This window comes from Chenopodium album, chromosome 23, assembly GCF_948465745.1.
Source record: "Chenopodium album chromosome 23, dcCheAlbu1.1, whole genome shotgun sequence".
In the NCBI taxonomy this organism is placed as follows: domain Eukaryota; kingdom Viridiplantae; phylum Streptophyta; class Magnoliopsida; order Caryophyllales; family Amaranthaceae; genus Chenopodium; species Chenopodium album.
This window is the reverse complement of record NC_137856.1, coordinates 35143206-35169607: the sequence shown is the minus strand read 5'-3', so window position 1 is coordinate 35169607 and position 26402 is coordinate 35143206. Positions and strand designations below refer to the sequence as shown.

Genomic DNA, 26402 nt, shown 5'->3' with positions numbered 1-26402 from the left:
AATGGATATACTTCTATATCTTAATATTGGTAAAATCATATCTATAGCAGCACAAATTGCTTCTTTTTTTAACACCAAAAGTATATATACATCACCCCAAAATATGGCATCATTGGCAGTTTGCCCCTTCACCTACCAATATCAGTTTACCATGCAATGCAAACTCAAATATGAAACTGATGTGAAACTGATGTTCCTAACACTACTGACAAGGACTTTGTGTGGGAGCAGGCGCCGTTGGAGTAGTTTGCAAGGACTGCTGTGATAATAAGAGATTTTGTGTTGTTGCTTCCTTTTCTTCAATTAACTTCAGGAACTCTGCTTTTTTGTCATGAAACTCGCTCAAACAGCGTTTCCTTTTTTCTTTGATGATAGGAATGGCTTCCTCCAAAAGATTCAGTTCCGATTTCAATTCTTTAATCTCTTCCAAGATCTGCTCTCTATCTGAAGACTTTAGCTCCTCAGAATTGACAGGAAAATGCACGTCCACAAGCCTGAACAAATAGTCATATCAGTACTATGAACTTCAATAGTAGTTAACATGGATCCTAGCTACTATGAACCTCAAATAAAAAAAACTATGAACTTCAATAGCACAATATTATTTCTTCAGTAATTTAAGGGAGAGTGAAGGAGTCATACATGGATCCTAACGAGACTGTGCCCTTTCTGCGCATGATGCATCCATCTAGGGAGATTGCAGCATCTGTTATACAGCCAAGAGCATCCTTCAGCTGCTCCTTCGTCTTGTACACTTGGAGATCTCCAAAGAGATGATAAAATAAGGTCTCACGAAGGCCACGCCCTGCCACTGTCTTGACTTGAATGTGTTCGGCATCTATGTCAATCATATTGACAGCATACCCCAAGAAACCAGGCCGAATTGATCCATCAGGCAACGTAGGGTCTGGTAAATTCAACCTTCTTTGATGATCATCCTCTAATACATCCCCGTCATATGCCCTGGAAATCATTCTTTAAATAAGCTTGTGTAGTTGTGTATATGCAATAAAAAGCTCTAGTGTAAATAGTTACTTAAATAGACTTGCCTGATATCCTCAAGACATATAAATAGTTGACGACCTTCAATACTTCTTCCCAACTCTTTAGCTAGGTGATTTATGGTTGTTTCGTAATCCTCTTGTGTTTTTATAGCAGCACTAGATAGGCAGACAATTCCTAGCATTTGATCTTCCCCCAAATATTCGGCAAATAAGCTGCATATTATTACACTAGGCTGTCAACACAAGCTTTTACTTGGTGAAAGATGAGTCTAAAAGGAGGATGGAGGAAGAATATACCAACTATGCAAAGGTGTAGGTGCTGTTGCAAGAAGGGCAACAAGGCCAACCACATCGCCCATGAAATCCGGGTGTTGATTTCTAAATTTCATGTCCTGGGAAGCAATGCTATATATTGCAGCTGCTGAATCAACCTTGTTTTCTATTTTTTCCTGCACCACTTCTTTCTGAGACATGGAATTTGACTGCGATAATGGCAGTGGCAGCACGACCAAATCAGCTGAAACGGTTAAAGATACAACCATAGCCAATTAGTCTGTTTGATGACAATTGTATCATTTCTTCTATTTTCATGGGAAAAATATAAAGTAAGGCACCTTGCAATAATCTCAAATCTTCCGGGATGTCATCCTTGCGCACCATTTGCCATTTTAAGTCGTCTTCTAGTTCTTTAATACGTGACCCAAAATTCTTGATATCTTTTTCAGCAATCTGAAGATGTAAATCAACATGAAGTAAATCAAGACAAAATTGTAATCTTCATAATTCAATACTCAGCTAACACTCTTATTGTTATTTTTACCTTAAATTGCTGTAAATCAGATCCCGGTAAGGTTATCGCCTTCTCAGGCGTATAAGAATCAGCACATATGATCTTCCTCTCTGGAGTTTTGAACATATCATTGTTGTGCTCACATATCAAATCAGATTGCTTGTTAAAATTTTGTGCAAGGGTAACCTGGAAAAAAGAAACTTTAATAAGAATTTTAACTCTTTGTTTCTTTTGAAAAACACAAGTTTAAATAGAATCATTATAGTTATTATATTTATTCATTCTACCTGCAGGTTTTGCAACTTCGATTCAGAAAATAATGCAGGTTTGGAATTTTCCTGCTCCACCTTCGGAGTTTGGAGGGAAGATAATGTATCACACTCCTCCAAAGGTACTGGAACAGTTACCTACACAGAAATTAATACAGTTAACTTGCAGGAAAAAGGCAACAGCATAATTTAGCTCGGGTTTGTAATGTCAATATACCTTTGAGTTCTGAAACTCAAGTCCCTTGGTTTCCAAACTTTTTGCAGCATAAGAAGCTGAATGGGATGAGAGCCTCTCGTCTGAAAATTGTGGTACATCACAATCAAGCTCTTCAGTACCTTGGAGATCAGAAGTGGTATCATACTCTGTATGATTTGATCTCGAGAGTGTAACCTGCAGAGTAGGATAACAGTAAGTCTATAAATGATGTAATAAAAACCTCAAATGAAGACACTATTATGCAGAATTGGATAACCTCAAACTTCACACTTAGCTCTCGGTGGAGAGAGTGAAAAGCCTCAATGCAGAAACGTCCTTCTGTCAGAGGTAGAGTAATAGATGGAATAATGCATCGCCCCTTTTGAAAAACATATTTTACAGAATCGTCGATTGCCATGTCTGTCATCAATCTTAATGTGTGTGATTTTCCGTGCTTGACTTCATCGTTAATAGTTTGATCAACATCACCTTCAACATTTACAACCTCAAAAGCAACATCTTTTAACTTGGTGCCTGCAGGACAAACCTCTGGTACCTTTACAGCAAAAAAATTTACGAAGGCATCAGGACTAAATAAGTAAATATAGATGTGAGAACATTCTCATCACTAAAAAGAAAAGAAAGCAGAGCCTACCACTGTCGCAATCCTCAGCTCCCGTTTCTCAACTTGAAACTTTTTTGTAAAGATGACATTCTCATTATATTTGACAGTTAGAGACACTGTAAAAAAAAAAAAAAACACATGCAAGCGTAACCTAAATCAGACAGACAGTGACAGACACGATTTCAGCTAGCAACATTACAATACAGCTCCAAAACTATCATTTACAAGTACAATGCAATAAATTTACCATAACTGATCCGATCAAATGGAGATTAAAAGGTAAACACCATGAAGAGAATGCACTTCAACCAAGAATCATTTTGATTACTTAAACCTGAAGATAATTATCAATAAGATCTAAAGGACACCAACAAGACATAGAAAAATCCAGGTCTTACCTGGTTTACCATAGCCTTCTGTGACTTTCAAGACACCACTAAGATCAATAAAACCATCATTATCAACCTGAACCCAAAAAGAAAGGGGAAAAAAAAAATTAAGGCTTAGTTTGTACCAAAATAATCAGTAACATATTTCCTTGCAATACAAGACTTTCCATAATGGAACCATTAAGAGATTATTCCTATGAAGGATTAGCAAAGAAAAGAACATAATCAATATCTTCTTAAAACTAGGTTCTGATAAGTAAAAGTATTATTGTATAGAATTAAACTGTGCAAATTTAATGATGTACATGATTAACATAAATATGCTTTCAAGCTGTAAAATAAGAGACTACATTACCTTACGCTTTAGACCAATCACATCCAGGAAAGAGAACCCATGAACGTCTAGCTCTACTTCAATTCCTTGTTCGACATGATTATTATGTCTATCGAACAACTGAAAGAAATTAATTTATCACAATTACCAAAAGCCAAGCACACATTAGCGACATTAGTCAAAACTTTTTTTCATTCATTTGAACATAGTCCTAAATAAGAGATGAGCCAAAAGTATCCAAAATTAGACTTTAAAATGTTAGCATAGTCTTTCAAGTGTTCGCCTTATTACTTTATCTGTACAAAGACATGACATTCATCTTAAATATTAGTAAAAAAAATGCCTACAGCGACATACATGACAAGTCCAAGCAAGATCTTGAATACAAATAAAACAAACCTATATATTTTTCAATTGTTACTTCAACTCCAATTTTTCATTCAGATTAATATTTCAAGTTCCAATACGTATATACAAAGTAAATAAATGAAGTAAATTTCATATAATGATGTCAATTTCAAAAATCTAAACCACATAAGATCCTTTTAATTTGGCATGTTGATTTATCTAATGATTCCATATGGTGCAATACCACAGATAAGTTTATTATTCTTTAGTTATGTTTGATATCTTATACAAGAAAAATCAATTTAAGAGTCATTCTATCAGTATTTCAAAAAAAAAAAAAAAAAAAAAAAAGCATAAACTATGTACACCTATCGTACTATAGGTGATATGGAAAAACATCAATTCATTATTAAATGAAAATTGAACTCCCTGGTTACTTAAGTACCTCCAATTTGAAATCTTCAACCACCTGTTGTGGAAGTAAACCTTTGCCTGATTCTGATGATGAAAAGCGGACAGAATGAAGAGATCCAGGAACAACTGATGCGAAAACAAAACATAGTAAAATCAAATCCTAGATATAAAGAGAACATAGTAACTTATCTTGATTGCCAAACGGATGAAAGCCCAGCAACTGAGATATCAGTACTCTACTACCATACAAAAATACCTTGACAAGAAATGCTCAGGATGGGGCCCTTATCAGGCTGAGACAAAGCCAGTGTAGCTTCATAACTTGGGCGAATAATGTCTAGTTTATCAGTTTTAATCCTTGCATTCTGCAAAAGAAAAAAAAAATCAATATGACAACTAAACAATGCTGCAAGACCAACCAAATCATCACAAAACGAAAAGACACAACAGTTCATACCATAGCAATCATACTAAGCATATCTGATGATAGTTCCAACTTCACATTCTTTAAGTGGGATATCACCGTTTCATTGGACATTAAGTGACATTCTATAGGTGGTATACTCTTGAATGGAATAATGTTTCCAAATTCATCATATCTGCAAAATGAGAGTGGTGGGAAGCAAGAGCCTGCACTGTAGTATAAATTTGGCTATATTAGCTGCTGGTACTGCTGTTGTAGATGTTAATTAAAAGACTTAACCTAATAAGTACACCTGCAATCTTTAAGAAAATATGTCCTCTAATACGGAGTATATGATAACATTCCAATATGTTAGAAGTAAAAATTTGTACCAGTTTCTACTTGCTACGGCTAACAACATTAAATGCAGCTCTGTAACATTTTTTTTCTTCACAGATTCTGGTAAGCAATGCCAAAATCAAGGCACATCCAGCATACATAGAATAGCAATTTGGTAATCACGTATACATTCTGGAACTAAAGAGGGTATATCCATAACTGGTACCATACCTCACTCTCAACGCAAGTGTCTGATCATTACCCTTCAAGAACTCCCATCGTTTGACCTTAGATGATGCAGTGACCCTCACAATTTTTTCACAACTTGTAGTGCTTGAATTTTTCTGTAGCAAAGCAAATCCTAGTTGTTATTTTAGCAAATATAGGATGCAGGAAAACTAGAGAGGGTACATGATACTTACAAGAGAGAATGAGAATGAGTACGCCCCAGCTTTTTGAAATAATTTAGGGATGGAACCTAATGAAAAAATATAAAACCCCTGACATCCTTTAAGTGATGAATTTTTAACAGAAAATGGATCAAACTTAAGGTCATTTCCAGCTTCAGCCTCAAAATTTATGTCCAGGCACATCTCATAATTGTCCCTTAAAATGTATTTTTGATCTAAATCATTAGCACTACAGCTTGGACTGAAATTTGATGGCCGGAGTATAGCAACAACTTCTTTGGGAGGTAATGATCCAGCAGAAATTGAAGCATCTGTAGGTAATGCCTGCAATACAACATCAACAAACTCAAGATATGATGATTGTGATATGTTATCATATAAAAAATAAAACGTTAAAGAGAAGCCAAAATTTAAAGATAACTATTTACTGACCCCGTCAATATCTAATATTTTGCATTGCTTTGGTCCCAAAACTTCAATTGTTGAAGGCATTTTGAGATTTTGCTTGTCAGATTGGCAATTCCATTCACTGTCACTAACAGCAGCACACTACAGCAAAGAACACCCCATTAATGGCTGAATATACTCATAATTAAAACATGAAAGCAACATGCCTATTTTACATCCCTTCCAATGCTTGGGTGCATTAACAACGGGAGACAGTTTTTTAAATATGAGTAAGTGTTCCAACCTTTCCTGAATCTATCACAGTGATAGGAAAAGATTTTGATTTACGAAGTTCCAAGTTTGTGCCGGAAGCATCAGCTGTGAGTACACTACCATCTTCATCCTTGACACCTAGGGGCCTTTACAATCCAAAATATCAGAAGACATGCTGGTGATGAAAGAATGTGGTAGAAGACTAGCAGAAAGATAAGTTATCAAACCTGCACAAGACCCGCGCCTCTCCTGTTTTGATAAATTATTTACAGTCAGCAACAAGCAGCAAATGAGAAAGCTAGAATGATGGAAATACATATCAACATATTTTTAAGACAGATTCACATAGAATGTTATAGAAATTGGCACTTACCACCTGCCTCATTTTGAAAGCCTTCGAGTAAAAAGTATTCTATTGTCGCATACACATTGTTCTTGTAAAGACCAGGACAAGCACCTTTGAAAATTTTGACCTTTTGTCCCCTATTCCAGGATTTTCCCTTCCGAGTAACAGCTTGATGGACCCTCGCAACTAAATAAGCAGAAGAAAAAAATGTCAATGGAACATTTGACAAAGATGCTACTACCACTATATCTATGATGAAGTTTCACTTTGTATATCATTACACTTTTCAAAAAAACTGAACCAAAATTTTAAAGCTAACATTAAATGATAAAAGAGTAACCATCAACTCATTAACACAATAGAAAAAGCTCTTTCTCTTCATTTCAGGGTAACTCTTTGTAAAATAGTCCCAAAAATATTTCATATTATTTCTTATTGTGAAGAAAGGTTGAATAAAATAAAAAAATAAAAAGATAAACACGTTCTCAGTTTAGTTCACAAACTAGTGGCTTAAACCTTCAAGGCATGGTACGCATCTTAGCAGCCCATAATCACTTGTTTGTGGACAGGGAGGGTAGTTATGTAAAGAAGGAAAAAAAAAAAAAAAAAAAAAAAAAAAAAGCAGAAAAGGGAAAGTAACAAAAAATATAGACTACTTAACCATCAGATGTGATGCCAAGTGCTTCTTTGTTAGATGGATTCAGGAGCAAGACAGATTCATCGTCTCCACAGTTGCATTCGTCATCGTATTGACCATGCATTTGCAAAATCCAATCCTGATACTCTCTAACAAGCTGTTGCAATGTCAATTGCTTCCCACCTCTCTCGATTTGGACTTTTACAGCTACAAGAAATTTACAATCACGATGTACATTATGACCATTTAAGAGTATATGACCTTAAACATTTTGTAACCAACAGCAGTTCACAGAATCACCTTTTTCCTTGGTGTCATCTCCCAGATCTTTCAATGCTTTGGTGAAAGCATGTTGAGGAGCTAGATCAGTCTGAAACAAAAAGATGCACAGCGTTAACAAGAGGTATAAGATTATATATTATATCAACACACATGTTACAAGTTCATACATACATATGTTAGAAGTTCATAGTGAAAAGATTAAGAATCCCATAAGGCTTAAAAATCCATATCATTTGGTTGATCACATAATGGATCATAATTCTTAAAAATTTTGTAATTTCAATGGCATTCCCCACTACCACCCCCCCCCACCCAACCCCTTTTTTCTGCCCAATCTATCAGAAGATTTCAAAACTCTGAATCTTGGAGGAAAGTCAGAAATCATTATCTATGAACATTGGTTATGATGTTACTTAAAATAGTGCAACACTGCATTCTCGGAAAATTGAGAATGAAGAAAAGATCTAAACTTCGAAAATAACAATGTAAAATTCTGAATCTTGGACCACTTTTAAGTATTTACCGTAATATTCATCAAGATTTAAGACAATATCTTGAACTCTTTCACATTTTGACTAGTAGTTTGGTTGATTAATATGGATTATAATTTTAGCATCGGCATGTCTAAAGTTATATTGTGACAACAAAAATTAAGATGTGGCAAGAAAAAGAATGGAGCAGGCAAGCTTTTCTGACTAATTGCATGGCCTAGCCTTATGTGATTATGAGTTTGTTGATCCATCCATCCTAGAAACACCAACTCACAGAATTCAGTACTCCAAAAAACCTTGTCAGTGAAAAAAGAAAAAAAAAATCACGACTACCAACAAAATCAACTCGAGGGACACCTAGTATGCAACATGCTCCCGCCTCCCGCTCTAAACTAGAAATATATCCCACATATATCGTTTGCTTTGATATATCGTTCTGCATTCTAAAAATGATACATATTATTCTATACATGCTGAAGTGCTCATAATGAGGACAGATAAGGCAAGAGCTTTGATGTCATAGCATTTCTGATTCCTACTACCTTAAAAATGATATTATGACAACAAAGAATTGAATGCAGTTCTAACGAAATCAATACCTTTGAAGGTATTGGATTGAATCCAGCATCTGTGTCTGCAAAATAAAGATTTCATCACAAGAAAAAAGACTTAAGTATGGCACAAACTTATACCCTTTAAGAGAGATTTATGTAAAGCAAAAATCTTACCAATAAAGCATTTAACTCTCATGCAACATCTCTTTAATATTTGAACTTTAGCGCCCCTCTTCTGTTTAGGTTTCATGAAGGGAAGGAACTCCTATGGTACATATTAGAAAAAGTTAGCATGTTTGTAAAAGACTAAGCCTGACCAATGCAGTCACAAACTTGACCAAATTAAACGGATCAACTAGTGCTTATTTTTCCTCTAAATGATGCATATTAAATACCACATTACTATACACATCTTTCCTCAGATAAAATTCTATGTTGACCTGCAATCCGTTACAAGCCTAAACAGGTATAGCAGACAGATTGTGGGCCTTCGCTCTGCTTACATACCATTATGCATGGTGATAGTTGATGATGTATCAAGGACATGAAAGCTACACTACAGTGATACAATTGAGAACTTAAAGTTTTGTCATGATCACTTGCTAATTCATGGGCGCACATTAAGGTAAAGAAGACAATCACTAGAAATTAAACAGAGGTTATCAGAAATATATCATGCAATTAAAGGCAAAAAGAATATGTCCACTAATGTATCACCTCAACCCACAGCCATAAACAAAGCATGAACAAGTTCAATTATAAGACTAAGTTACCCAGCGAGCTTCAGGAAGCAGACGGCCCAACCGCCTGATAGAAATTCGGCTATAAGTTTCATAATCTTCTTTAATATCCAAACCATCAGCATTCAATTTTTCCAAAATTTTCTCAATACTTTCCTTGCCCTGCAAAGAAAATTAAAGGATCAAAAGACTAAAAACCCATGATAAAAAGTTGAAGCTCTATACAAAATTCCTATACCTCCATGATGGGAAAGTAAACACACTTCAGACGTGCATTTCCTTCACGAGCTGCACTTGAACCTGAAAGCACAACAGAAGACATAACTGAACACCAAAAAAAGTTACAAGTACAATGCAGGTCATCAGACCAAGAGAATACTCTACCAAACAACCAAGTAAGAGTGAGAGATATTTCCAGAGTAAATAAATAGAACTTCTGAAGTAAATATTCAAAATATGGTAATAAGATAGGGTTTTGTCTCACTTGGAGATTTAGATGTATCCTTGCCCTCTTCAATTGAAAAATGAAGGTTTACAACGAAGTTTAAGCCATTACAGGAATGCAGATTCGTCACTGCTACTTCGCCACCTTCAATTTCAGCTAAATTGACACCATTGATCTGCAAAATCCCAGTCAAGTAAAGGGTACACTAGTAGAACAATCTTTAAATAAAACATAAGCTCAATTTTATCACAACATAACACCATAATATATGGAGTACAAAATCAAGTTAAGCACGAGCTACACAAAAAATTAAGATATGAAAGCAAAATTGGCTGCTCACAAAACATCACAAAAATGTACAAAATTTTAAGAACCTCAAAGTCCACCAACGTTGTAGTCCTCCCAGCCTTTGAAATCTCATCACACTGCAGAAACATTGCTTCACAATATTATAACAGCAAAAATAATTTTAATTTTATCTCTAAGAATACAAGCAACTAAGAGTAGGCTCTTGCTCTTAAATTACTTTAGAAGTATTAAAAATGATCAAAAGTGACTAATATAGATAGCAATTAACTTAAGGCAAAACAGACAGTATTGCTCACAATGCAGGACTTAGCACTGCAGAATGCAAAAAGTCCAGGTAGGCAGCAATAACTAATGTTCACTCCTTGGAAGACTACAAATATGGTATATAAAATCTTAGGACTTAACAAGTCAAAAACCTAAAACTTTCTGCACAACTTCAATACAAAGAAGAATTTCAGAAATTACAGGACTGCAAGCAAAAGTTTCTAAATTACAACATTGTAATATTTAAATTGGTCAAATTTCACTTCTACCTCGGATACAACAGTAAAGATTAGAACGTACGTATAGCTAGCTGAAAGAGATTGTTATGCTATTAATTCCCGGGAGAGGGAGTAACATATAACCAGAAAGCACTTAAGCACTTTCTAATAATGAAATTGATGTGGTAGAACAAAAGCTCCTTCCAGAGTTGAAGATGTTATTTAATGATCAAAGGAGTTTCAAAAGTCAGGAGTCAAGACTCTCAAGAGGAGAGAAGAAGTCTAGGAAAGAATACAAATCATTATAATAAGAATTAAGGGTCTGAAAATACATATTAATTGCTCACCAAATAAATATGATACATAGATCTTGGAAAAGCAGCAAATTAGTATAACATGAAACATGAGCGTACTGCATACCTGAATGTAAGGGAAATAAATATCTTTGAGCTTGCACTGGAGTTGACATATATCAGGCAGCTTCAACTTGGGCTTCATAGCAATCTGCATTGCATTGGGCATAAGTTCAAGGTCAGGAGTTTTCAACAGAAAAAAATGAGTAACATTCTCTTAAGGCATCATTTCTGAAAGTTCTAAACATCTAGAGTCTTTCCACATTCTGTAAATCATATTTCGTAGTATCTACAATTCAAAGGGATTTGGAAACCTGCCCATGAATTTAAAACCAATAGCATGTCCATTTAATGTCTGAACCGAATCATTTTCCAACAGATGTTGAGATTAATCTAATACAGTTTGTCCTGAAACAATGTAGCAATCTGACCAACTGATCATGACAGGCTCAAGTAGTCATTATGCTTTTTGAAGTTCAACAAGCATCTCTTATATCGTACCACAGTCATCAATTCAAAATAGAATAGAATTTTTGCAAGATTTTTAGGAATCTGTAGACTTCTAGTATACTTACTTATGGCTTGACTATCATGAATTCATGATTCATAAACAAAGGAAAGAAGTTACCAACTAAGATGATTGCTAAAAATAGTATCTATATAAATGTGCTAATTGCTATTTAAATCAGATGTTGCTTTTATTAAGGTGACGGTAGAGGATATGTTTCACAATTACGGCCCCACACTAAAGAAATAACTTAGTTAATATGTTTTACAAAGCGTACCTTAGTGAAACTTCCATGAGGTGACATTTCAATCTCTCCAACTGATGGATCTCGCATTCCACCAGCAGCCTGAAAATTAATCAACCATGAAAGAAACTGAGTTTAACTTCTGGGCCAGCAAAGTATTGTCTAAAGAAAGGAAATCTCAAAAGTTCATTCAAAACAAAAGCTATAACCTTCCAGCTATGATCAGAACCAGATCGCTTTAATAAAGCATCTCTATCAAGACGTAGCCAGTAAACCTTCTTGGACTCTCTGGTCTTTGCAGAAACCACAGCACAACTAGCAAAGGGCACAGGCCAGGATTCAGAGATGATGCCAACAAGTACGTTGCAAGATCAAAGCTTCAAATTAACTAATTAGGAGAAGTTCTTTATCATACCTTCCTAAATGCATAGATGCAATGGTTCCACCATATCCAAACATTCCAAAGAAAGGCTACAAAGAAAAGCAAACCATTCTTCAGGAAAAAGTCAATTTCCATAGTAAGAGCTAAAACTGATTCAAGCAAAATTTAAATTTGAAAGTAATAAATCCATCTTCCAGGTCAGACTTGACTTAAAGTTCAATTTCAGGCCTTATTTGATTTAATATGAAGTATCAGACTTCCTCTCGTAAGAAGTAAATCCATGTAAATTGAACTTCTTGGGAAGTGTGGTTTATGGAAAGTACTTTCCAAGGATTGTTAGTTTGGTTCAAATAAAATTTCCTAAGAGGGAAATACCACAAGAGAAATGACACTAATAGGATGAAGTATAACAATTTCCATAACAGGTTTGTTTATTGTCCCTGGATATGGACGCTACCAAATTTGACATAACTTTTGACATTACCATAAGATATGGAGGTTTTCCGCCAATTGCACGTTTTTTAAAAGATCTGTGAACTGAAGCACCCATCTTGCCCCTAATAATTGAAAAGGAATGAAAATTTAGTAAAACTAGCATATGAGATTAGAAGCATAAGAGAAAGAATCAAAAGAGCAGCAATTTTGGTAGTAACAGCCAAGAAATACAACCATGAAGACCTAAAATTCTGCAAAGGATAGAGTGAATATACCACTTTTCTATTGAATTCTCATTGCTTCCATCCATGCCAGGACCAGTATCAAATACAGAAACTTCATCCTCATTAACTTCAACACTGCAAAACAAATTACTTCTCGATATCATGTCTGACAAGACACATCAGCAATGATAATTCCATCATGCAATTACTGATTTCGATATGTAATAAGCAGGTCCAGCACCCCTATATTTCTTCAAAAAGAAATTTCAGATGAGAGATCAGAATATTTGAAGCGAGTATATTTCTCCAAAATGGGTAAAAACAACAGCATCAAACCCTTCACAGTCAGGCCTAAACCAAAGGGTCCAGAAGCTTGATTGCAAACTGATTTATGAACTTGCAGATAAAAGACCTTTAATACACATTCATATGTCAATAACTGAGAATGACAGAACACAGAAACTTTTTTAAAAAAAAAAAGCGGCCACAAGCCTTAAAACTTACAAGAATACTCATACTAGCACATACAACTACATAAGGATAAACCAATAAAGCATCCAAGATGTAATCAGTATCACACTATCTATGAACAAAACCAATACAGAATCTTTATAAAGGAAAATAAAACCACAATAGAGAATTGGCAATACCATTAGCCTCGTCCCATGTATAACATTATTAACAACTCATCAATACCATAATCAACTCAAAAGCATATACAAACAAAACACATTTCCGATACAGTAAAAGAGTTAAGAAGCTAATCAACAAAAGCATATTTACCTAATAAGCTTCCTTTCACCTTCACCATTTGACCACACGGCCTGCAGTGAATTATCCTGTGAAAACACAAGCAACGATGCACGTATGCAGCTTAAACACAAAAACTCAAAGCTGACTCCTAAAAGTAAATTGTGTAATCTGATTCAAACCCCAAAACTTACTATCAAGTCTGCTAAGGCGGTCTCAAATGTATAGTCATCAGGAAGCTCTGTCAACAAATCTGTGTCTGGTGTCAAATCCCACATATTCTGTCAAACCCACCCAAAAAATTAAAACGGTAAAGAGCAAACAATCAGTCAATCATCCAATTAATCCAATGAAAAAGATCATGTTATAGTAATACAAACCTCAAAGGTGTCAACAGTCTGACCAGAACCATCCTATAACAAAGAAACAACACTAAACAAGTAAAAAAATCTTGCATGCTAAACCAACAATAACATTTCATTAAACTATAATTTGGCACATTTATCACATCATATGATAATTCATAGTTGAAATTAAGTCAACATATAGCATCTAAATTTGCCATTCGATTCGTAAAACCAAGGATGAATCCATAGCCAGTATATACTAAGCTACTTAGCAAAACTACATTCATATCATGAACCAAAACAAAAGCATTCACAATGTCACATAGAATGTAAGCCAGTGAATTTTTTCAGATAGTCTATATCAAATTTAGCAACATACTAAGACACCAAAAAACACATTTAGTCACACAACTACAAGCACAAAACAATGTAATACGGAGTAATGCATACTGTACTCATTTCTTAAGCTCATACTCCCTCAGATCTAAAAGTTCTTCTTTATCATTGTCCTAAAAAGATATTAAAACACAAACTTTTAGAGACGTAGAGAGTATTATATCACATAGTACAATAATTCCTCATTTATGCAAAAGCAAAAGCCACTTTTTAATCAAAATAATATATAGGCTTGCAGATAGATAACACCATAATCAAAATATAATAAAAATAAAAGGTATTGTACCTCATAACATCAAACCCAAAAATAAACAATTAATTACTGTATATAAAAAGAAATCATACAAGTATATTCTGGGATGACATCAAAATGGCAAAACCCCAACACAAAAATAATAATAAAAATTTACCCATCAAACACATGACAACATAGATTAATCCAAACTCAAAAAATTACCCATTAACAAATTATATAAAAAAAAATATATATATATATATATTACAGTAACACATACTCCATAAGACCATAATAACATAGATTGAACTCATGATACAGTATTAACAGTAAAAATAAAAATAAAAATAAAAATAAAAAAGAAAATAAGAGTAAAGAGGACTTACAAACAACTTCAAAAAATGTGTTTTGTTAGGCGAAAATTTATCAAAAGAAATATGATTTCTGAATTTGTTACCCTTAATATCTTCCAAATACAACTCTTTACTTTCCCAGAAAACCTTTCTTCTGGGTTTTAAATCATCTGTTTGCCTCAACATTGCACTGCATTTTCCCTTCACTTTTTGAACAAAATCATCTACAGAAATTCTCTCATTATCTGGGTTTCTTTTTGTCAACATTATTTTCAACCCATTTGGCAGATATACATTAAATTTGTAAATTTTTTCCCCTTCATCTTCATTTTCATCGTAAATTTTTTGAATGCTTTGAAATTTCCTCTTTTTTCCTTCCATTTTTCTTCAATTTCGTGCTCAATTCAACCAAAAATCAAACCCTAGAAAAATTGTAAATTGTAAATGAAGAATTGAAGATGAAGAATATTTTTTTAATTTTTTTTGAGAAAAAACTCAGAAATTTGGAAGATGAAAAAATGGGAGTGTAAGAGGGAGTGCGCTGCGTATATATAAAGCGTACTACCATAAGGCGTAGGTTAGTGTTTGTCGGTTTGTTTGTGCTATAATGCGCGTTGTGTGTATGGCGCTTAGCTGTCCTTTGAGTAACACGTGGAGGTATTTTTGGAATTTGGGGTCCATTATGATTTTGGGAGGCTGACGTGGAAATGTCAAATTTGAGTCAATTGTTCAACTTTTCAGCTGATTGATTGGTGACCAAGAAATGGTACAGTTTTCATTTTTTATTTTTTTTTTTATGAATTCTTGTGATTTGTGAAGGTTTGGACTAGAGAGACTGTTATTTAGTATTCCCTCCGGCCCCGAATGATAGTCACTTTTGAAGAAAAATCACGGGAATTAAGGAGAATTAAAGAAAGTACATTGAAAAAGTAAATTTACATTGAGTAGGCAAAAAAGTAGAGAGAATGTAATTAAAGTACATGGGAAAGTTAAATTTGCACAAATATTTATGCAAATGTTAGAGAATTTTGTTAAAAAAATACTCCCTCCGTTCCCGAATGATAGTCACTTTTGCCATTTTTAGTGACCCAAAATGTTAGTCACATTCGCTTTTTTCAAGTACCATTAATATTATTTTTTTGTCAAAATTCTCTAACTTTTGCAAAAATATTTGTGCAAATTTAACTTTCCCGTGTACTTTAATTACTTTCTCTCTCTACTTTTTTGCATACCCAATGTAAATTTACTTTTTCGATGTACTTTCTTTAATTGTCCTTAATACCCGTGATTTTTCTTCAAAAGTGACTATCATTTAGGGACAGAGGGAGTAATATTAATGGTTCTTGAAAAAAGCAAATGTGACTAACATTGGGGTCACTAAAAATGGCAAAAGTGACTATCATTCGGGGCCGGAGGGAGTACTTGAATAAAACAATTTTTTATTTTTTAATATAGTGAGCTAGCTTATAATAGTGACTCTAGCTTATAATAGTGACTCGAGTTGTGGATTAAGATGTAGAAGAGTTAAAAGTAGAGTGACAAAGTTATACAATTATGAGCTACTCCACCACTGTAAATGCTCTAACCTCCTCTCTCTCCATTCTTAAAACTTAAACTTTGCTTCATTTAGCTTTTTATGGTATTTTAAATTTAAAATATATATAAAATCGACATGCTCTTACATATGAAAATGATATGAAGTAAAAAATGATACGGAACATTGGAAGATATACATCAAATATGATTATATTATTTTCAATAGATTCCTGGAATCAGTGGTTAAGTTTATGGAGAACTCCCTTCGTCCCTAAAAGAACGACTTTTTTAGGGAGTTTTCATGGGTCTAAGAAACTTAAGTTTGAAGTATAAATGTATGGGGATTGGGGAAGCTAAAAAAAATACATTGAAAAGATCAATTTTATATGGGGTTTGCAAAAAAATAGAGAGAGAAAGTAATAGAAGTATACGGGGAAAAAAAATATTACATGGGGAAGCTAATTTTACACCAATATTATTGCAAATAAGAGGGCATTTAATGCAAAAATAGGATGAATATTTTGGGACTAAATTTTGGCCAAAAAATTCATTCTTATAGGGACGGAGGGAGTATTATTTAGAATTATTGCAAGTAGGCAAATTTTTAGAAAAGGGAGTTACTATCATAAATATTATTGGAAAAGCAATTTAACATGTTATTACATTTTTATTTTTTTGCGATACTCTTTCCAATAAATGCCTCAATTTGAATGACACATAGATTAAAATTGATTTCATAGATTAATTTTGAGATGGTTTTAACAAATATACCCTCTGTTTTTTTTTTTTTTTTTTTATTATTTATGGCATCAGTTTGACCGGCACATTTGCCGGGACGCTACTTTGACCATAAATATCTTTAATTGTGTAATAGTAAAAATAGTAACAAAATTATATTATGAAACTAGATATTATGACGAATCTAATGATATGTACTCGTATTATAATACTCCCTCCGTCCCCTATTGATGGTCACTTTTGCCATTTTTGGTGACTCAAAATGTTAGTCACATTTGCTTTTTTCAAGTACCATTAATATTATTTTTTTACCAAAATTCTCTAACATTTGCAAAAATATTTGTACAAATTTAACTTCCCCATGTAAATTTTACTTTCCCATGTACTTTAATTACTTTCTCTCTATACTTTTTTGCATACTCAATGTAAATTTACTTTTTCAATGTACTTTCTTTATTTCTCCTTAATTCTCGTGATTTTTTAGCAAAAGTGACCATCAATAGGGGACGGAGGGAGTAACATTTATTCATTTTAAAGAGGTGAAAAAATTAAGTCAACCATTGTATGTGAATAGTGCAATAGATGTCAAAGTGATGCATATATATATATATATATATATATATATATATATATATATATATATATATATATATATATATATATATATAATAAAAAAAAACAGAGGGAGTACTTGCATAACACTTCCTCCGTCCTTTATTTATAGTCTCTTATGACTAATTTTAAGTCCCAAAATGATAGTCCCATTGCTTTTTCCAAGTACCATTATTATCAACTTCTTACCAAAATTCTCTCCACTTTGCAATAATATTGGTGTAATGTTATGTTTCCCATGTAAATTTTGTTTTTCCATTTACTTTTATTACTTAATCTCTCTACTTTTTTGCATATCTAATGTAAATTTACCTTTTCAATATACTTTTATTTATGTTTAATTTATTAATTCTCGCAAAAAATGCCCGTAAAGGACCGGAGTATGTTTAATCTATATGAGATTTACAAACATGAAACATTAGTCAAAATGACACTCTTTTTTTTAAAAAAAAAATAAATCACTTACATTTATACAGAGTTTTAGGAGAATTAATTTGCTTTAATAATATATTGTGCAAGTAAGAATGTGGTAAGTTTATACCATATTTTATTTAAAATAGGAAAATGTCATACCCAGGCTAGAGGTGTTAAACATTGGCCCGGCCCGCTAGCCCGACCCGATTTGGCCCAAAAATAGGGCGGGTTTGGCCAAGCATAAAAACGCATTTTAGTTAAAAAGCCCGAACTCGGACCGAAAAGCCCGTTTTGGCCCGACAAGCCCGTTGCTTTTAGCAGGTTTGGGCACGAGAAATTGTGTTAAGGCCCGGCCAGGCCTGAATTTTGATCACCTCTAACATAGGCGGCCATAGCCCTTAGAGCTACATATAAGCATTTAATATACACTTGAAAATCGTATAAAGTTAGGAAATAAAAATATAAACAAACTGATATAAAAAATAATTAAAAAAAAAAGAAGCTAATTATGGGGCATTGGATAAGAGAGTTTAAATCGAAATTATTAATATAAAGGAAATATTAATACACCGATCAACGTGTGATTTTGGCATACATTCCACAATTAACACTACTTTAAGTGCTTATCCAACTATATGAGACACTCATTAACAAGATCCATTAATAAAATATGGTACAGTATAAAGGAAGTATAGGTTTTGACTAATAGTGATGCTTTCATTTCTCAAGTGATATAATAGGCTTTCTAATATGGTATTTAGCATTTCACTTCTAATAACACACGTTTGTTTATCGATCCTAACTATCTTGATATTAGTTGGATTCGCGGTTTATGTACCATGGATGAGATTGATACGGAGTATAATTTTATCAAGTACTCGTATTTACTAATTATTATCACTATAAATGGAGTAATAATGGCCAAATTAAAGCCCGAAAAAGGAAAATGGTCTTCTAATTTTTATGTTATTTTATTTTTTTGAAAAAAATAATTATAAATATGGAACATTTCCTCAACCAACGAAGTATTCATATCGAAGAAGAAAAGAATGTTACACGATTACTCCTTTATAGTAAAAGAAAAAAAATGGCCTAGGCGTTGACTATTGATGTGGGCATTTAGTTTTGAATTACTCTTTAGTTTTTACTCTAAGGTCTCAAACATAAGGTTAAATTAGGAAACAACATAACCCCTCAATGCAAGTTGGTTGTCATTACTCATTTTATCTTTTCATTGACCCTTTGCAAAGTATTATGTCCATTAGTAGGTAATGAATTAACGGGTTATTGCTTAGACGTTGGGTAATTGAGATTTGGACATCATACTATCTTGTTTTCTTGCTTCTATATGGGTTTCTTCTCCTCATCATTTTAGTCGATCTTGTTTATTCTTACATTTACTTTACCTATTTTATTACTTGCACTATTTATATACTCTACTTTGACTAGTTACGATGATATATACGAAGTATATTAGTTAAGATAACATGGTCGATTATTATGAGCTTCACCATAAGGCTGAGACCCTTATGGTTGCCTAATATCCAAAAATGTTTAATAAACTTAACCTGTTTTTTAATAGCAAAAATATTTCAATAAATAAAAGTCATACGCCATTTACAATAGAGATTCGACGTACAAGTATATCTTTTATCTAGGATACGTAAAGTGGTATTAGGCTCTAATTTGATGAGCTTTTTAACAAAGACGTTTGGGTTCTTGCATCATAAGTTCACAATTATTAGTAATACTCAGTTCATGGAGGTCATGGCTCTCGATCAACTTTAATAAATTATAAATTCTTCCATTCGATTATTATTAGTTTCTCAATTAAAAGTTCATGGAGTATATTTTTTTGGCAATAAAGTAGTGCAGTTTAATTGTTTAAGTCAAAGTACATCAGAAATATCTCAAGTAATCTGATCTATTTAACACTCCACAAAAAAGGGATCTATTTAAGTATTTAACACAGATGAGTTAGTTCAAAAGAGAATTTATTATTTTAATAAATATATCAATTAATTTAAACGTAGTAAAGTCCACTGGAAAATTGTATCTGTTGCTTTGACTTTAACACCGATTAACAAAAAAAAAATTGTCCTTTACAAGTTAAATACTCAATTCCACCCCCCACCCAACCCCCTTTTTATCTTCTTATTAATTGTAACAATAGAAGCATGAAAGAATGAATAAGAGGAAAATAAATTGGATAGAAAAAATGAAAGTAAAATAGATATGAATATACACTACGTATATGAGTAATATGGACTACATAGTACTGTATGTATTTTAATTGGGTAGCCTGTGTTGTGTACGGCTAGTCACATCATGTAACGGTGTAACCGCTTGTAAAAGAATAAAGTAACTCCATAATAGTGACAGAGTAACCCCTTAACACTAACCGAGTAGCTCTTATAAAACTGGCTAAGGGTCTGTTCTCATACGTTGAAATTCAGTGCAGTTCAGTTCAGCTCCTAATTTCCTTCTCTGATAAAATATTCATTTCAGTTCATTTCAGTTCAGCTCAGTTCAGTTCAGTTCAGCTCAGCTCAGTTTAGGGTCTGTTCACATTTACTAAACTGAGATGAACTGAATTGAACTGATTGGAGCTAAACTGAACTGAACAGAATTGAATTGAGCTGAAATGAATATTTTTGAGAGAAGGAAATTAAGAGCTGAACTGAACTAAACTGGTTGGAGCTGAACTGAACTGAACTGAACTAAACTGATTGGAGCTGAACTGAACTAAACTGAACTAAACTGATTGGAGCTGAATTGAACTGAATTGAACTAAACTGATTGGAGCTGAACTGAACTGATTAGAGTTGAACTGAACTGAAATTAAGTAAATATGAACAGACCCTAAGTAGCCCCTGTAACACTGACCAAGTAAACCCTATAACACTAACGAAGTATTCTTTACAAGTGTACACCACTATCGAAGTAATTTTTTATGATGACTGATCACACGGTGTGACCACCACATATAAGAATAGTGATAGTTAGGACACATATTTTGTCAAACACTCATATATAATATTTAGGGTTTGTTTTCTTTAGCTTAAGTTCAGTTCAGCTTAAGAAATTATGAATTGAACTGAACTGATTGAAGTTGAATTAAACTAAATTAAGCTGAAGTGAACATGCCCTTAGGATCATTATACACGAAGTAGCCAAGATAAAATAGAGAGTCAACGAAATAATTTTAAGAAATAAAATATTGGAGATAATATTATTAAAATAACGTGGCAAAATCGGATTTGATGTAGGCAGTAGAATATAGCAGAAGCAGCGGGTAAGGAAAATCCGTGAGAGAGATAAATGCCTAACGGCAATCCCGCGGTACGTCAGTTACTCCTCCTCCTCTTTACTCTCTCTCTAATACTCTCCTTCCTTATTTTCTCTCTCCTCCCCTGTTTCCACATTTTCCCAATTTCTCATTTTTTTTTTTTATCTCTCAACATTTCAAAATTTAGCATATGATAACATTACATGACATAAAATGATATGGAATATGCAATAAACCTATGTGATCCTACCCTTGACAATATTATCATAAGGTATGATCTTTATAGTATATTGGTATCATCATACTCCTTTCATTCAATTCTCGAGTTACTCACTTTCCGTTTTCATTCGTTTTCCAATTGAAGCTATATTGTATTGATCTTAAGATTGTTATGTTATAAAAGGTTTGTCCTACGAAAATGGGGAAAAAAGGTGGATGGTTCTCTTCTGTGAAGAAGGTTTTCAAGTCTAAAGACTCCTCGGAAAAAAATAAGGTATGATTAATCTTGATTTAATTTATCTCTTTAATATAAATTGAAAGTTGAGACTAATTTCTTGTTTTATTTTTGAATCATGTAAAATGAGGTATTGCATTTTGATTAGCCTAGATATTAAAAGTAGGTTTAATTTGTTATTCTATTTATGATACCATGAACTACTATTTTGTACGAGTACATTTTTATTAGCCTAGATATTAAAGTTATTGTACTTGGTTCCTGGTTGTATATAAATTTTACCTTGACGTTTCAAAACTAAAATAAGTACACATTTGTGCTCAATATTCATATATCACGTCTCAAATATAATTTGTATACATTTGAGTTTAGTAGTCATATGCTAATGTCCCATTTTTACCTATCTTGATTGAAAGCATTGTTGTGTAATGTTAAACAAAATTCTAAACACTTTAGATTTTCCTAAATAGAGTTGTAATTGAATGAAATAAAACGTGAAATTTGTCCAACCTATCAAATTTAAACAAAAATTACCTATGTTTATCATTTTCCTAGATATATTAGCTAATTTTCTAACTTGACATAAATACTTCAAGTGAAAAAAGAAATGAAAAGAAAGCATAAACTTACTTTAACTGTACCATATTTGTTTTACAGTTTACACAATTACACTTTAAGATTTGGCACGAAAATCATCTCAATTGGATTTTTTACTAATAATTTATATAATTTCTAAAGAAAAATCTTGTCTTGACTTAAATGGCAAGTTGCTCTTATGCATAATATAGCTTTTGAGGTAACTTTATGCTTTATTCATGTAACTAATATCGTTAGGTATTGATGAGCCCTTTATAAGGGGGAACCTAATTTATTAGGACCATGAATCAATCCCCTTTGAAATGCATATGATACTTGTATAATGGTCCCAATAGGTCACAAGTTGTAATCTACAATAGAATCATGGAAATTAGGCTATCAACATCAACCTTGGAGATCATCATGTGTTTTTATTAATGTTAGATCTCCATCATCCAACTACGATAAAGATTTACAATATTTCTTCCGTCAACTTGACTTTTATACTGTCAACACTCGATAGAGTCATGGGTGATTTTATTAGATTTGTGTGAAAGCTAACTTTCATAATGTCAAATTTATAATGTATAGTACATACAAATGTTTGTTAATGGTTACAGAAATAGAGTAGCAGGGTAGAAGTGGTATTATATACTAGGAAAAGAAGTTTTTTTAAAAAAGAATAGAGTAGAAGTGACTCGAACTTGTTGAAACGATTTAAAATAAAGTAAGTTGAAGAACTATTGGAACTAGAGTGAGTATATAGTTATGGGGTAAAGTTTGTACAATTAAAAAGATATAGCTCATTTTCTCTCCTTTGTTCTATCCTTAAGTAAACAAATTAAAAGGAAAAGAATACTTGTACAAGAAAAGCTGCTCTTACTAAAACTTGTAACACAAGCTTGGAACCAAAGAAAGGGAGGAAAGCACTAGGAAAGCCACAAAAATGACTTATTGTAAGGTGAATCGTGAATGAGATAAAAAAATTATCATAGCAATTGATCCAACCCAATATTATGCAAAGTAGTCCACATTGATGCCTTCATGTGTTGCTATAAGTTGCTAAAAATTAAACTTCTGTCGTTTGTTAATGGTCTTAAACTCATAAAACTTTTGTACTATTTATATTCTAACTTTAATTATAGTATACATGTACTCCGTACTATGTATGTATGTACTTTGCTAATATATACAAGTACTCCGTATTAAAATTTGTAATAATGTTTATTTTCAAATTACTTTTATACATTTAATAAAGTATGCGAGTATGTAAAATACTAGTCAAAGTTGTGCATTTGTGACTATTCTAATGCATATATAATGCAAAATTTTATATGAAGTACTCACTCTGCAGTATTTTTGTTACGCAACATTCACTTTTATCTTTGTTAGGAAAAAGGTGGCCAAAAGTGGAACAATGATGCACTAGAAGTTGTGTCCGTGGAGCATTTCCCAACTGAAACTTCCCCTGATTACACCAATGATGACAGTGGTGGAACTTCTCCGACAAGAGATGACCGCACCCATGCTATAGCCGTTGCAGCTGCCACAGCAGCAGCAGCCGAGGCAGCCGTCGCAGCAGCTCAAGCAGCCGCTAAGGTTGTACGGTTAGCAGGTTATGGGCGTCAATCTAAAGAAGAAACGGCTGCCACTTTGATTCAATCACATTATCGAGGATACTTGGTAAATAGCACGTCTCATTGCAAAATTTCAATATTTTATACAACCCATATTATTGTTATTAAAAAGTTCACTGATTCTGTTACGAAAACAAACTCTTTTGCAAAATAACCTTCTTATAATAACTATACATGTATAACTCTGTATTTTATAAACGAATTATTTTTTAAAGACAAGTAAGTGTTACACTAGATTTCACGTGACAACTATATTAATAGTATATTAAATATATAATGCATTATATTATCTTATTGGTATGACACTATTTTATAGGTTAGATGTTTGATTGTGTTAAAAAGCAATTATAGTAATCATTTGATTGTTAATTTGTTTTTGAAGGCTCGAAGGGCATTGCGTGCATTAAAAGGGTTGGTGAGACTACAAGCATTAGTAAGGGGACATAATGTACGAAAGCAGGCCCAAATGACAATGAGGTGCATGCAAGCTCTAGTACGAGTCCAGGCTCGAGTTCGAGCCCGGAGGCTTCACTTCACCCAAAACACTCATCGCGATAATCATGGTGCTAATCATGTTGCTAATGATAATTACGGTAAAAGAGACAATTATAACAGGGCAAACACGTTGCAAGATCAACTAATCTCGTCAAGTCCAACAAAAATTAATTATGGTAGTAATAGTAATGCTGATGAATGGGATGGAAGGCAACATAGTTTTGAGCGTATCAAGGAGGGTTCTCTAAGGAAACAAGATGCTGCCTTAAGGAGAGAGCGAGCTCTTGCTTACGCGTATAATTATCAGGTTGGTTGATTCAATCCTCACTTCATTTTTTTTTGGTGAAAATTAAAACATTTGTGTAACCAATTACTTGTCAATTTTATATTTACACGTTATGATAAGTCATTAAAAACTAATACGTGTAGATACGTTTATATTCCTACTATCGGATAACATACGAGTAACATTTACAAAGATTGTTTTTTTTTATTCATGATTCGAATGGCAGCAACAACACCATCCAAGCTATCTAATGCAATCGGATAATCCTCCAATGAATGAAACAATGTTCTCAACTTATGCCAATACAATGGACAAACCTCCGTGGGGATGGAATTGGCTAGAGCGATGGATGGCCACCCAACAACAACAACCAATTCAAGTCTCAAATAAAATGAAATCGGCACCAAATGAGAGTACATACGTAACAGCGGTCACCACTAGCACGGATGATGTCTCCGAGAGGACAGTAGAGATGGACATAGTTGATCCACCCTACCAAAGGTAACTCATCTATCCCGCTTTGTTAAAACATAAAATTCTTAAACTCGACTCAGTCAAAACTCGATTCAAACCTTACAAGTAAGACATTGAATTACAGGTCAGGTAGGGAGTCTAGGCAGTCCAGTTTTGACGGAGTTCCAAGTTACATGGCCCCAACCCAATCAGCCAAAGCCAAGGTTCGAGGTCTAGGCCCATCTAAACAACGGGCCCAATCACCTTCTCCTTGGAACCATCCTTCTCCATCAGCCAAAAGGTCACCACTTGGGCCCAATTGTGCGGACTCCTCTAGCTCAGGTGGTGGGTCGGTCCACTATCATTATGCCCACACTCCAAGCCCAAATAGTATTGGGCCTCGAGCCCAAGCCCGAAAGATTGCAGGGTATAGCCCAGATTCTACTGGTAGTAGTGATCGAATGTTTAGTAATGGTTGGAGATGAAGATTTTATCTTATGTGATGTGACCTATGATGGACTTTTCTTGAACTTGATTGCTATTGTTGTTGCATAATAATGTGAAAATTAATTTTGTACTTATTTATCATAATTATAACACAAAATATCTTTCTATTATTTTGGGATATTGTGAATTTCAGCTTGTGATGTAGATATGTAAATTTTCTAAAAGTGAGAATATGTTTTGTAATGTGTAACGATTATGGATTTATGCTATATGCAACTCTAAAGCGTGCTAGATAGATGTGTTTTTGTTAATGGTATGAATTTGGTAGTTATAAGTTTATAACAAATTCATGTGTCGTTATTGATGCTTAACAATATTTAATTTTTTCATAAGAAAATTCCTAATCTTTCCTTTTTAGTCATTTATTTTTGTAGCTCAAGTTACGTACTTACATTAGGATGTATAGTTTATACTATACGAGGTGGTGACGATGAATTGTACATTTTTTTTGTTCATACAAATCTCAGCCCCTGAATTATGATGGCACACAATAATTTATTGCATAATTTTGGTGATTTGTTCAATATGAGTGCTACAAATGATCTACATAACACATGCCTTCAAAAAAAAAAAATTATCTACATAACACAATATTGCTCATTTGAATACTATCTATCTTAGGGTCTGTTCACATTTACTGAGCTGAGCTGAACTGAGCTGAACTGAATAGAGCTGAAATGAATATTTTATAAGAGAAGAAAATTAGAAGCT

The 26402-nt window shown here is 33.3% G+C and overlaps 2 protein-coding genes across 2 annotated transcripts; one reads left to right on the top strand and one right to left on the bottom strand.

The window, feature by feature from the left end:
* Nucleotides 1-8: 8 nt before the first annotated feature.
* Nucleotides 9-15191, bottom strand: LOC145606776 (structural maintenance of chromosomes flexible hinge domain-containing protein GMI1-like). The gene is made up of 39 exons (XM_081662607.1): nt 14728-15191; nt 13744-13776; nt 13558-13644; nt 13397-13452; nt 12665-12748; nt 12439-12511; nt 11988-12043; nt 11782-11887; nt 11606-11674; nt 10888-10971; nt 10051-10101; nt 9716-9851; nt 9470-9531; nt 9265-9393; nt 8666-8756; nt 8537-8571; nt 7465-7534; nt 7189-7371; nt 6555-6713; nt 6409-6430; nt 6213-6327; nt 5954-6070; nt 5534-5845; nt 5343-5455; nt 4827-5004; nt 4626-4734; nt 4401-4495; nt 3629-3727; nt 3283-3349; nt 2915-3000; nt 2537-2815; nt 2281-2454; nt 2082-2201; nt 1825-1980; nt 1619-1733; nt 1302-1521; nt 1050-1217; nt 643-963; nt 9-494 (listed from the first exon to the last, which is right to left on the bottom strand). The coding sequence occupies exons 1-39, from the start codon at nt 15073-15075 to the stop codon at nt 203-205; spliced, it is 5070 nt and encodes a 1689-aa protein (XP_081518733.1). The 5' UTR covers nt 15076-15191; the 3' UTR covers nt 9-202.
* Nucleotides 15192-21322: 6131 nt separating this feature from the next.
* Nucleotides 21323-25881, top strand: LOC145608356 (protein IQ-DOMAIN 21-like). Its single transcript, XM_081663969.1, has 6 exons — nt 21323-21554; nt 21687-21776; nt 23706-23996; nt 24333-24752; nt 24958-25232; nt 25330-25881. The coding sequence occupies exons 2-6, from the start codon at nt 21702-21704 to the stop codon at nt 25667-25669; spliced, it is 1401 nt and encodes a 466-aa protein (XP_081520095.1). The 5' UTR covers nt 21323-21554; nt 21687-21701; the 3' UTR covers nt 25670-25881.
* Nucleotides 25882-26402: the final 521 nt, after the last annotated feature.